This window comes from Polypterus senegalus, chromosome 15 (genome assembly GCF_016835505.1).
Source record: "Polypterus senegalus isolate Bchr_013 chromosome 15, ASM1683550v1, whole genome shotgun sequence".
Classification (NCBI taxonomy): domain Eukaryota; kingdom Metazoa; phylum Chordata; class Cladistia; order Polypteriformes; family Polypteridae; genus Polypterus; species Polypterus senegalus.
The window spans coordinates 5,357,569-5,371,353 of NC_053168.1; the positions used below are offsets into that span (position 1 = coordinate 5,357,569).

At 39.4% G+C, this 13,785-nt stretch overlaps 1 protein-coding gene across 2 annotated transcripts in view; it reads left to right on the top strand.

Annotated features, from left to right (window-relative positions):
- dync1li1 (dynein, cytoplasmic 1, light intermediate chain 1) overlaps positions 1-13,785 on the top strand; it is a 61,089-nt gene that overhangs the window by 34,567 nt on the left and 12,737 nt on the right. For both annotated transcript variants that reach the window (XM_039736532.1, XM_039736531.1), the window contains exons 8-9: positions 6,474-6,585; positions 6,929-6,988. In XM_039736532.1, coding sequence (XP_039592466.1) covers positions 6,474-6,585; positions 6,929-6,988 — 172 coding nt within the window. The remainder of the gene's footprint in view (positions 1-6,473; positions 6,586-6,928; positions 6,989-13,785) is intronic.

Consider the following 13,785-nt stretch of genomic DNA (forward strand, 5'->3'; position numbering starts at 1 on the left):
ATTTCTAGAGCACATTTTCATTCAAATGATGTACCTAAACGTGCTTTACAAGATGAAGAAAGAAAAAATCTAAAATTAGGCAATAGACAGATACTTCTTTAATCCCAAGGGGAAATTCACATACTCCAACAGCAGCATACTGATAAACAATATTAAAGAGTGATAACAATGCAGGAATAACAGACAATAACTTTGTGTAATGTTAATGTTTACCCCCCACGGGTGGAATTGAAGAGTCACATAGTGTGGGGTCTCCTCAGTCTGTCAGTGGAGCAGGATGGTGACAGCAGTCTGTTGCTGAAGCTGCTCCTCTGTCTGGAGATGATCCTGTTCAGTGGATTCTCCATGATTGACAGGAGTCTGCTCAGCGCCCGTCACTCTGCCATGGATGTCAAACTGTCCAGCTCCATGCCTACAATAGAGCCTGCCTTCCTCACCAGTTTGTCCAGGCGTGAAGCGTCCTTCTTTATGCTGCCTCCTCAGCACACCACAGCGTAGAAGAGGGCGCTCGCCACAACCGTCTGATAGAACACCTGCAGCATCTTATTGCAGATGTTGGACGCCAGCCTTCTAATGAAGTATAGTCGGCTCTGTCCTCTCTTGCACAGATCATCAGTATTGGCAGTCCAGTCCAATTTGTCATCCAGCTGCACTCCAAGGTATTTATAAGTCTACACCCTCTTTACATAGTCACCTGTGATGATCAAATTAACAAAAAATAAAGGAAGGTCCAATGGCCAGGGAGGACAGAAAAAGCAAAAAAAAAACTCCATAGGGCTGGAGTGGGGGGAAAAAAGAAACAATCTGCAGGGGTTCCGTGGCCCCTAACCCCAACATTAATAATCTCAATCAGTCCTCATGGTTTTCAGGCTTCATGTGGAAGAATTGGACAATGCTGGTCATGTGGACCTCTGGCTTTCGGTCCATCAATGTAGGGGCTGCATGGTGCCCTGATCAGGTGGTGGTGGCGCAGATCGGCACCACAGAAAACCGGAAAAAGAACAGCAGTGAAAGTAGGGGTTTGTACGGATTTTGGAGATGTGATAAAAATAATTCAATTCATATACAGAATATCAGGGTTACAGTAAAATGAAGCCATGAGAAAGCTATCTTAAAATAAGGGGTTTTAGCAGTAGCAAGTGCTCCATTGTATTAACCTGGTGACTTTCTATCAGTAAACTCGTATTCCAGATTTAAGGTGCATAACAGCATAAGGCCGCCTTATCACTTCTTTTAAGTTTAGCTCTTGGAATAATAAACAGACACTTACAGTTATATGAAAAAGTTTGTGAACCCCTCTCAACCTGCATAATAATTGACTCTCCTTTCAACAAAAAAGATAACCGTGGTATGTCTTTCATTTCCTAGGAACATCTGAGTACTGCGGTGTTTTCCGAACAAAGATTTTCAGTGAAGCAGGATTTAGTTGTATGAAATTAAATCAAATGTGAAAAACTGACTGTGCAAAAACGTGGGTCCCTTTGGCTGATTTGAATGCCTGTCACTGCTCAATGCTGATTACTTGCAGCACCAAATTGGTTGGATTAGCGCGTTAAGCCTTAAAACTTCATAGACGGGTGTTTGTTCAATAAGATTGTTCAGTATCATGGTTTAGGGGAAGGCTACAAAAAGCTATCTCAGAGTTTTAAACTGTCATTTTCATCTGTAAGGAGTGTAATCAGGAAATGGAAGGCCACAGGCACAGTTACTGTTAAACAAACACAGCAGGTCTTGCAGGCCAAGAAAAATACAGGAGTGGCATATGGAGAAGCAGGATTGTGAGAATGGTGGCAGACAACCACAGATCACCTCCAAAGACCTGCAAGAACATCTCGCTGCAGATGGTGTATCTGGACATTGTTCTACAATTCAACGTAATTTGCACAAAGAACATCTGTATGGCAGGGTGATGAGAAAGAAGCCCTTTCTGCACTCCCGCCACAAACAGAGTCGCTTGTTGTATGCCAATGCTCATTTAGACAAGCCAGATTCATTTGAGAACAAAGTGCTTTGGACTGATGAGACAAAAATTGAGTTATTTGGTCAGAACAAAAAGCGCTTTGCATGGCGGAAGAAGAACACCGCAGTTGCTACTTTGAAAGCTCAGCCAATGATAAACAAAAATCCAAAGAATTAAGAGGGGTTCCCAAACCTTTTCATATGACTGTATTTGAAGATGTAAGGGTACGATTTAGAGTGTAAGGTGAAAGGCATCCTGAAATATAGGATGGAGTGAGATTGTTTAAGACTTTGTAAACCATAAGCAGTATTTTAAAGTATCTTAAAGGAACACTCCACCCGAAAATGATATTTTGTTTAAATGTTATTTGCCCCATATGCTCTTTAATAATGGCCAAGGTGAAAAAAATAATGTGATTTCATGTTTTCATCCAGGACAAGAGAAGTAGTTTCCATTACATGATAAACTAACTGTCATCAATGTTGGACAACAGCAAACGATGTGAAAAATGTCAAGGGGGAATTGTCATGTTACTCGTGTCCCTTAACCCATAGGTCTGTAATCCAACAGAATGTTCAAAACATGCAAAATGTATACTTGATTTGCTTAAAATAATATTCACTTCAAGAAAAGGGAGCCTGCATTGTGCTCATTTCCACAATTCTGCGCTTTTGATTTGAAGGCCAGACTTTTGACCAATAAATGGTGGTGTGGTTCAGTTTAGACACACATGCGTGTGTATGTGCATGCATTCCTTTGTCATTCATGAGATTGTTTTATTTAAAAATATTTTAGTTAAAATATGTGTTTGGGACGTTGTTAGCAAGCAAATGGATGACGTGGATTATGTGACACGAGGCACATGAGGGTGTTTTTTCCTTGTCATAATGGGTAACCAATGCAGGACAAATGGCAAACTTTCTTACCTCCTGAGATTAACAAAATTTCTTGGCTGTCCCAAGAGTTGTGTGCGTGCGTGTGTGTGGGATCTCTGCTGAAATTATCATAGGAAATTTTCTCCTTTCTAATTAAAGTCCTTCCTTTTATTATGCATATTTTCAAAATTGCTTGGTGGTTTTAAGATAGAGAGTGCCAAATGCAGCTACTGTGGGAGTGTATTGTCAGATGGATTTCATTCCAGCCACATTCTTACACACAAGAGGCTCTGTTTGTGCCATGAAGTCGTTTTACTTATTTAGGCCTGCATTTCTGTTTTCGTGTGTGGATGGTTTCAGCCTTATTTTGAAGCTGTGTACTTTTGATTTTCTGTTATTTGCAAATGGGTTGGTTCATTGCAATGTCTGTCTTCCTGATTTGAAATGACCTGCTAAATAATGTTGGAATAGGTAAGGCAGTCGATCTCATGACAAAATGAGAAATGTGCAGCACTGGTTATCTCGAAGAATGCTGCATCGCATCCAACTCTGTCCTTCTGTTACAACACTCGTTTGGTGAATTTGTGAGAAGCATCTGTGTGAATGCAAACAGAAGAGACAGAATACAAGATTTGTTTGAAAGATGTAAAGTGTGCGTTACTAAATTCAGCAGTAAACGAGAATAACAGCTTGATTGGAATTAAAACTTGCCGCCACTGGTGCCCTCAGGGAGAGGAATCTTAACCATTCTGTGCTACTTCATAAAATTACCATTGTAGTCGTAAGTGCAGTGTGCTGCAGTTATGCCATATTACAAGTTTATTGGGTTATAATTATCAATAATTTTAATGTTTAATCTATTGTGCAAAGTAGTCATGGTAATCAATCAATCAATCAACATTTATTTATATAGCACATATTCATACAAAAAAATGTAGCTCAAAGTGCTTTACAAAATGAATAGAAAAATAGAAGACACAATAAAAAATATAAGTCAACATTAATTAACATAGAATAAGTAAGGTCCAATGGCCAGGGTGGACAGAAAAAAAAAAAAAAAAACTCCAAGGGCTGGAGAGAAAAAAAAAAAATCTGTAGGGGTTCCAGACCACAAGACCGCCCAGTCCCCTCTGGGCAATCTACCTAACATAAGTCAAACAGTCCTCTTTGTATTTAGGTTTCCATGGAAGGACCTGATGATGATGGTCACGTAGACTTCTGGCTTTCAGTCCATCAATGTTGGTGCATCATGATGCTTTGAGTAGGTGGAGGTGGCGCAGGCCGCCACCACAAAGAAACCGGAAAAAGAAACAGAAGAGAGAGTTGGGGTCAGTACGGATTTTAGAGCCACTATGAATAGTTATTATGATGAATTGAACATACAGAGTATCAGGATTAAGTTAAAGTGAAGTTATGAGAAGGCCATGTTGAAGTAATGTGTTTTCAGCAGTTTTTTAAATTGCTCTACTGTATCAGCCTGGCGAATTCCTATTGACAGGCTATTCCAGATTTTGGGTGCATAACAGCAAAAGGTCGCCTCACCACTTCTTTTAAGTTTAGCTTTTGGAATTGTAAGGAGACACTCATTTGAAGATCTGAGGTTACGATTTGGAATATAACGTGTCAGGCATTCCGATATATAAGATGGAGCGTGATTATTTAAGGCTTTATAAACCATAAGCCGTATTTTAAAGTCAATCCTGAATGACACAGGTAACCAGTGTAGTGACATCAAAACTGGAGAAATGTGTTCGGATTTTCTTTTCCTAGTTAGGATTCTAGCAGCTGCATTTTGCACTCGTAATGTGATACACCATCATTTGCATAGGTTTTCGAACACTTGATTCCAACTGACACTGATTGTTTTGTTTATTTAAAATTATGTTCCTTTCATCTACAGTTAAATACATTGCAGGTATAGACCATCCATCCTTCCATTATCCAACCCACTATATCCCAACAACAGGGTCACGGGTTTGGGGGGGGTCTGCTGGAGCCAATCCCAGCCAACACAGGGTGCAAGGCAGGAAACAAACCTCGGGCAGGACATTTTTGACACATCATTGAGTTTGAGTCTCCGTTTACAGTAGTAGTTCACTCCCTGTAAAACCATCCTAAAAGTTAAATGCTCTTAACTAGACAAAAATGTCAGTATGTTTCCAAAAGTCACATTTTTGTACATCTGCTACACATCTTGAACACTAGTTTCTTTTGGGTCAGGTTTGACCCACTTTTGACGTAAATGGATTTTAGGACTTTCAAAGATCAATACTACAAGTGAAAGATGGTCAATCAATCAATATAAAATATAAAAAGGTTTGTGGTGAAACATTTTGATGCAGAGAGCTCCAAGAAGAGGGTGTTCACTAAATTACAAAGAAAAATCTTCTTTAAATTTAAGTGAGGATGGTACGTTAGTTAGTGGTGTTCCTTACCATTTTACATGATCCACTTTAGTATTGTAGGAGTCCAAAGCCTATCCTGGCAGCATCGTGCATAAGGCAGGAACAAAGTGTGGGTGGTGACCAGTCTTCATTGCAGAACACACAGCGCCAGTAAAACAAAAAATGCATATTTGGAGTCTGTGAGGGGATAATGGAGAGTAACCCATGTGGACTCTGTGGCCCTGGATGCTGGATCTGGAGAGTGGCAGCACTTTTACCCAGTTAACAGTAGCAGCAATTACCTGTGTTATTGTGATGCTTAATGGGGCAATATAAATCCAAAACTGAAAAATTACACCTTCAGGCCTGTACCACTTTTCTCATTTAGCAAACTTGAAATAATAATGCTGCAAAACTCAATCTGTGCTTTTGAACATTCACAGGTTGCTATTAAAGTGTCAACTTAAACAATGTAACTTGTTCAACAGCCATTATTAATTGGGCTATCACCACATCAGCAGAGATGTATCCCCCTTTCACTTTGGTGTACCATTAAATATCAGTCACTTATTATTTAGTTTACATTTTGCAAAAGTTTAAGTTACACTCTTTGTAAAGTACAGCAGTCTATTCAGGTATATTTAACAAAATATTTAGTTGAAATTGTAGACATACTATGCGTTTTTTTGCAAAGGCCACTTTGAGCACGGGAAAGGTGCTATATAAATAAATAAAACGTAATAATTGTTTGTCAGGTATATAATTGGCATCACCTCTGACCACAATTAGCACATCGTGACATACAAGTGAGTGGTTCCTCAGTGCAAATAATCAAACGTCGTACTTGTACTCGGCCATCGATCACAAACCCAACCACACTTTGGCATCTGTATACAGAAACTGCTGAGACACGCTGCTGGCTTTCCAATTTCATTCTGCACGTCTATGTTCTCTCAACAGTTTTTGGTGTGAATTTTTTTGTATGGTCATTGTGAGCAATAATTTCTGCATGTGTGTGTGAAAATTTGTGTGGTAAATGCAGTGGGGTCCTTGGCTCTTCCTTTCCTTATTAAGTAGCAAATAATGTTAGTTAGATTTTTCTGCAGTTCACACTTTAATGACATTGATAAGCATGCAAATAGAAAATGTTCAAACACAATCATTTGTGATATGTCCTGACCTTTTTCAAATAGAAAAATTTAATTGTGGGCGTTTTTATTTATTTATTTATTTTTAATCTTGATTTTTTTTTAGACCTGCAGGATGGGACAATGAAAAGAAGATCGGAATCTTGCACGAGAACTTTCAGACCCTGAAAATTGAAGATAGTTTTGAAGATGTAATAATTCAACCCCCTGTTCGAAAGGTAACTCCCTAGCACTTCATGTACAGTACACTGAATTTTGGAAGTCGATGATCATGCTCATGAAGTTTCCTTTGTTCTTTAATACATAGAATTTTTTGTACTTTTTTTTTTGTTTGTTTTAATTGTACACTACCATCCTTAATATGGTATTGTTGGGATAGGTTCCCGTACTCTGCAGCCCTGCTCACTATGAGCATGTTTTGAAAATGGATGAATGTATATTTATGATTAAATATAGAAATTAAAAAAAGTTTAAAATTAAGCCTTTATATAAACTTTCATACTTGAAGAGAGTTAGTTCAGCATACTGTTTAATAAATCTTGATGTTTTTTTGATTTACAGTTTGTACATGAAAAAGAAATTGTATCAGAAGATGATCAAGTGTTCCTTATAAAATTGCAGGTAAAGGGAAACATTTTGCAAATTGTTCAATTCATTTGAAAAGTAGTTTTTTATAGCAAGGTGCTTTAGGTTGGTTGTGGCTGTGTGTGTTTATTTATTTTTATTTATATATCTGTGTGTATATGTGTATATAATATAGTATATATATAAATAAAAGGCAAAGCCCTGACTGACTCATCACTAATTCTCCAACTTCCCGTGTAGGTAGAAGGCTGAAATTTGGCAGGCTCATTCCTTACAGCTTACTTACAAAAGTTAAGCAGGTTTCATTTCGAAATTCTACGTGTAACGGTCAACAACGTCCACCATGTTGAACTTTCTTATTCATGGCCCCATCTTCACGAAATTTGGTAGGCAGCTTCCCTGCGCTAACCGAAACCAATGTACATACTTATATCAGTGGTATGACGCCACTGTCAGCCCATATTGAACTTTCCAACGTCACTAATTCTCCAACTTCCCGTGTAGGTAGAAGGCTGAAATTTGGTACTTATTTCGGTGGTATGATGCCACTGTCGGCCGCCATATTGAACTTTTCAACAGTCTTTGTTACTTATGGGCCCATCTTCAAGAAATTTGGTACGCGGGTTCCCAACACTAACTGAATCCTACTTACGTACATATATACGTCCATAGCCTGCAGCTCGGTCACCGTGTGAGGCGGCGTTGGGTCCCTCATCCCAACGCCTCCCACGTTGTTGGCTGCCTTCCTATATAAGGCCGTCCGTCACTCCAGTCTCTACATTCCCTTCCTTGCTTCGCCACGGGATTCACGTCTCCCTGCTGATAACTACAGCCTTTTTATCTAATCCACGGCTTCTCCGCTGTTTTATTGTTCATTTATTACGATCAGGGGTCCTCAATCACGGTCCTGGAGAGCCGCAGTGGCTGCAGGTTTTTGCTCCAACCCAGTTGGAAAAGCACTTATTGCTAAAGTAACACTTCTGCTTCACTTTAGTGATTTTGAGCACTTATTGCTTAATTTTGTCTTAAACAGCTATTTTAATTGCTCCTTATTATCAATAACATGCAAATGACAAGAGAGCAGCATTTCTCCATTTAGCTTATTTACATTTACACCTGTGTGTATTTATCTGCACTATTGGGTTTAATTAAATACTTGGAAGAAAAATGAAGAGAAAAAAGTGAAGGACTGAGAATTACTCGTCCATTTTAGCCTTCAAATCATTTGCATGATAGAAAGGGAAAGAAAATCTAGGATATGAGAATGACCTGACATAGCAGAGTTAATTTAATTTCATAGCTTGTTAGTGCTTTATTGGCAAGAATTGCTTTCTAATTAAGCGACCAGGTCAGAACAAAAACCTGCAGCCACTGCGGCTCTCCAGGACTGGGATTGAGGACCCCTGATTACGATTATAGTTATTGTGTAGGTATTTTAGACTTACTTTACATTGTTCAGGTCCCCATTTCCTTTATCATTCCAACCGTACCCGCATTAACATGTCTATCGAGGTGATCACCATCGATCAAAGAACTGTCACTTACCGAGTGGTTTCCATGCCCGGAGATGGCACCTACCTTTTCCACTCTCTGTGTTACATATTGCACGGCCATATCAGGCTCAATCTTGATATCCGGAGGAACATTGTGTCTTATGTATTGAATGACTGGACAGGTTCAAGGTGTGGACTGATGACGGTACAGGAGATAATTAGACTACACACTAGAAGAGTGAAATGCTTAAGCCCTTCACCTATGGTTCTGCATGTGAGTTGATGGCTGCTGCTGAACTGTTCGGTTGTCGCTTTCAAGTGTACCGAAATGGCCAAATATTTTACACCTTTCGACAACCGCCAATGCCTCTTAAACATCTTAGATTGACAGGTGACGATTTCAGTAGTGGACACTTTGATGTTTATGAATGTTTAAACTCTCAAAAGCTGGACGTGAAGTTATCGATGAAACTGGTTGTATACTTACAACGCTTGACAGATGCTGAATGTCATTTCAACACAAGTCCTACAAATACTGTCGTAATTGAAACAAACCATGAAACTCAAACCGATTATGACAGCAGCAATCCAAGCTATGAGATTTGAGACAAGATTACTGTTCACATGGCCAACTGTACGTTACATGCTCAAGAGTAAGCTCGGCGCACAGCTTGGTCATATTACAACCGGAGGGCCGAACTCAAAATGTGGTATACAAAGAGATCCTTAACAAATAATTATTGGTATATTTTCCCTTTAAGGTTTAAAGGTTTAATTTTCTTCCTAATAAAACTTTTAGGGCAGTACTTCGCCGCTGCGAAGCGTGGGTATTTTGCTAGTATGTATAATATATATATATATATATGTTGCCTAACCTGAGATCTATAAACTTAAAAAAGAAAAAAGTTCCTTTTAAGATTGGCTTATGAATACACCGTGTGTGTGGATCACAGTGCAACGCGATAAAAACAGAACAGAAACATTTAAAGTGTTTTCTGTACAGAACTTTTAGCAACAATAAATAGCAAAGATAGAAGTAGGAGGACCAAAATGAAGTTAACAGCTTTTTGGCTAGCAAAAATATTTATGCTGCATCTTATGTAATACGCTACCGTGGCTGTCCGTTTGTCCGTCCAGGATTTTAAATCGCCTGTAGCTCATAAACCGTTTGAACTATTGACCTGAAATTTGGTACACATATACTACAGTATATGACGCCTACTATCTGCTTTCGGGGAGAAGATTTTTATTCCTCATTTTATTTTATTTTATTGTAGAATTGACTCTTGGCAGCAGCCAGCAGGGCGGTCGTGTGGCGCATGTGTACAGGCACCTTTCTTATCCCCACCACCTTCACCGTCCCTTCCCCTACCACTTCATATCTTAAGTCTACAATCTGCGTCAAGAATGATTTAAGTGCCAGCTTAAGTGAAAAATTAAGTTAAACGTACTAAGTAATTGCAACACAAACACTGATTTAAATTGGTTTTAATGTGAAAAGATGCTGACGAAAGAAGAGAAGAAGCAGGCCAATAGGGTGGAGAAAAGAAGAGCTGCTCGGGAAGCAGCAAGCACATCAACCTTTGAGCAAATGAATGCTAAACGTACAGAGAAAGAGGAGGAAAACAATGAATGCTCAAGTGAAGCGGATTCACTGCACGTTATCGGTGTATTAATAATGCAGGTTCTAACAGACTAACTCTTAATAGAAAGAAGTTCCTAAGGACTCTACAGCATAGCCAAGTACGGAAGTAACTGACTACACAGCATCTGGAGAGACTTCTCAGCAGTGCACATATATAGTGCAGTACGTATGTTAACACTAGCCAATCCTAGAAAGTTAAAGCTTTGAGTTAAACTCCTAATAGTGTTTGAAAGAAAATTTTATATTTTATTCTACTGAAGCATAGTTCTAGATTATGGTATAGCCTTTCACCCCCTTTAAGTTAATGAGAGAGAACTTTATTTCTGTATCATTAATACAGTGTGTGAATAGTGTCAGTGTGTATTTGGAATTATTTTCATTGCTAGCATGAAGTGATAGGCCCATTTGCAATTTGTGAATGGGGAAGGCATACAGTTTTCTGACCGTTTAGAAATGGTTCAACTGTATAAGCAAACTTAAATAAACATAAAAAGATATACACTCTAATATAACTTTTCTTAAGCAAGAACCTTTCTTTACTTTGCAATATCTATTTTTTTCTCTATTTTTGTGTGAACTGTTCTACTTTTAGAAAAGTTCGAAGCTTTTAAAAACGATGATATTTGCTCAGTGGAATCACTTCAATGTGTCCCGCTATTGCTAGAATCCCATGAAGCAAACTAAAGCTGCAGAACTTTGGTAATTTTGGGAGAGAATAATGCAGGTAGCAATGTTTATAGAAGTACTGGGAATAGGGGATGTAAATTAAAGCACATTATGTGAGTGGTAAACAGACCATCCATACGATTACTACTCTTCACCACCCGAGAGGGAAGAGAACAATGTTTGAAGGATATAATTGCATTAAAATATTCGGTCCTCGGCCCCTCTTCTCTCCTATACGCATCACTCTAATACTTGAAAGAAATCAGATGGAGGTTGGACTGGTTAAGTGTATTGTAATCCAACGTTGATACATTTACATGCCCGGTGACTGAGTGCCCATTAGTGATCCCTTTCCCCCAGCCTCCCTACCCCCAGCGGCCAAATCTTAATCCCCGGTTTGAAACGCACATAAAGAAAAAAGATCCCAAAAAGAGAAAGGTTAAACATAGTCCATGAAAAGGTGAAGAATCCTATAATAGAGTTCTTACTGCGTGATTGGGGGATTTTGGTGGGGTGTATGGAGTCCTCGGTGAAAACTGCTTTCCGGCTGGCTATCCCGAAGAACTTAGTCGCAGGGGGGGACACCTGGAGAAACTCAGATCCATATACCACAACCCCTGGCCTCCTCTTGGGGATTCGCCTCACTCTTTCAACTTTGGGGTGGCCACTCACAAATAGCAGATGTCCCTGGGTGGAGTCTGATCATGAAATATTCTTTTAAGCATAGATAGCTGCACTCCTTGCCTTCTGCTTTCATCTCCTCCTCAATCTTCCATTCCCCATTCTTGCCGAAACCTTTTTTCCCTGCTTAGATGTCATAGCAACAGGACTCCGGCAACTGGTAGCTGGAAACCTTTACCAGGCAGGGTCCTCCCAGCACTTGGTCGTCCACAGTCGTGCCTGAAGAGATCTTTCTTAGACATGTACTACAGTGACGGCCGGTCCAGAAAGCCAACCTGCTTGTCGTGTTTTGTAGCCTTGCTACACTTAATCTTCAGAGCCCATTTTTTCCCTCACTCTTACGTGCTTAACTCACTCCCCAGTGAACATACAGTATGTTAGGAGGACATGTTACAATTGGACTATAAGTAGGTCTAGTGAGTTGCTCAGTCCTGTAGTGTCAAAGCTGAGGATTAAACAGTAACCCTGTGGTTCAAAATCCACAGCTCCAGCAACTACACCACAGTGCCTACCCAAATACATGCAAATGACATTCACTGTCTTTATTAATTTTTGTGTCTGTTGAAATGAACACAAAAACTTAGAACTTCCTTGTTTTGTTTTTTAGAAAGTTTTTAACAAATGTAAAAAAAAAAAGTGCATATATACTCAAACGTCATTATTATTATTTTTTTTCAGTTGCCAAGTTGCTGACAGGATTAATGCCAATCCTTTACAGGACACACTTAAATGCACAACTGGCTCATATAACAATTGAAAAATAACATTTAAGCTAACGTGTACATCCAGGGAATGTGGAAAGACGCCAGTATATCCAGAACAAAACCCACATAGACATTGAAAACGTGCCAACTCCAAATAGACCATGACTGAGCAAAGCATTCATTCACAGTTCTTAGTAAGATATGCTTGAGAAATGTATTTCCAGTGGCTGGTAAAGTTCTTGCAACCTTTTCAAAAGTGAATTTGCTTAGTGTTCCCCTTTTTATTAGTGTTACTTTTGGCCAGGATAAAAGCATGATTAACATTTCCCATTTTGTTAGAGCATCGAGACCAGGGGTTCCCAAACTTGGTCCTGTGGACCCCCAGTGGCTGCGGGTTTTTGTTCCAACCAGCCTCTGTTTTTAATCGTACTCCTGGGTAATTAAGTGAGCTGTTATTTCCTAAATTCCCTGTTTTGGGAGTAATATTGAAATTAGAAAACTAAGTTCTAAAATATCAAAATGTACTAAGCAGTTAAATGGGAATAATGTATTTTTTTAACAATATTTTCATCTTGATTTTCAGTCTACTTTTCTAAGTGTTTTAATTGTTTAATTAATCCATTATTTACTCATTTGTGAGTCTGACACTAAAGTAGTTGCAGCCTTTGATTATTCCGTGTTGTTTGCCTGGCTGTCTGCTCTGCTCATTTTTAATTGTCATTAATAAAATACAAGGAAGGGGAGGGAAACTGCACAGAGAAAGGGCAAAATAGAATGAAATCAACAAAAGAGAGTTAAGCATTTAAAACTATAGCAAAAGCAGAAATATTTCTAAATGTATTATAAATTAACATCATGCTGCTGTGCTTTCTTAATGTAAAATAAGAGAACAGAAAAACAAAAAAATAGCAGCTGATTAAATGAGATCAGCATGGACCTGGATAAAGCATATGACCAGGGTGCCTTGAGAGGAGCTGTGGTATTGTATGAGGAAGTCGGGAGTGGCAGAGAAGTGCGTAAGAGTGGCACAGGATATGTACGAGGGAAGTGTGACAGTGGTGAGGTCTGTGGTAGGAGTGACGGAGTTGGGATTACATCAGGGATCGGCTCTGATCTCTTTCTTGTTTGTAATGGTGATGGACAGGTTGACAGACGAGATTAGACAGGAGCCCCCGTGGACTATGATGTTTGCTGATGACATTGTGATCTGTAGGGAGCAGGTTGAGGAGACCCTAGAGAGGTGGAGATATGATCTAGAGAGGAGAGGAATGAAGGTCAGTAAGAACAAGACAGAATAGATGTGTGTAAATGACAGGGAGGTCAGTGGAATGGTGAGGATGAGGGAGTAGAGTTGGCGAAGGTGGATGAGTTTAAATACTTGAGATCAACAGTACAGAGTAATGGTGATTGTGGAAGAGAAGTGAAAAAGAGAGTGCAGGCAGGGTGGAGAAGAGTGTCAGGAGTGATTGGTGACAGATGGGTATCAGCAAGAGTGAAAGGGAAGGTCTACAGGACAGTAGTGAGACCAGCTGTGTTATATGGGCTGGAGACAATTACACAGGAGACAGAGCTGGAGGTGGCAGAGTGATGAGGATGGACAGGATTAGAAACAAGGACATTAGAGGGTCAGCTCAGGTTGGACGG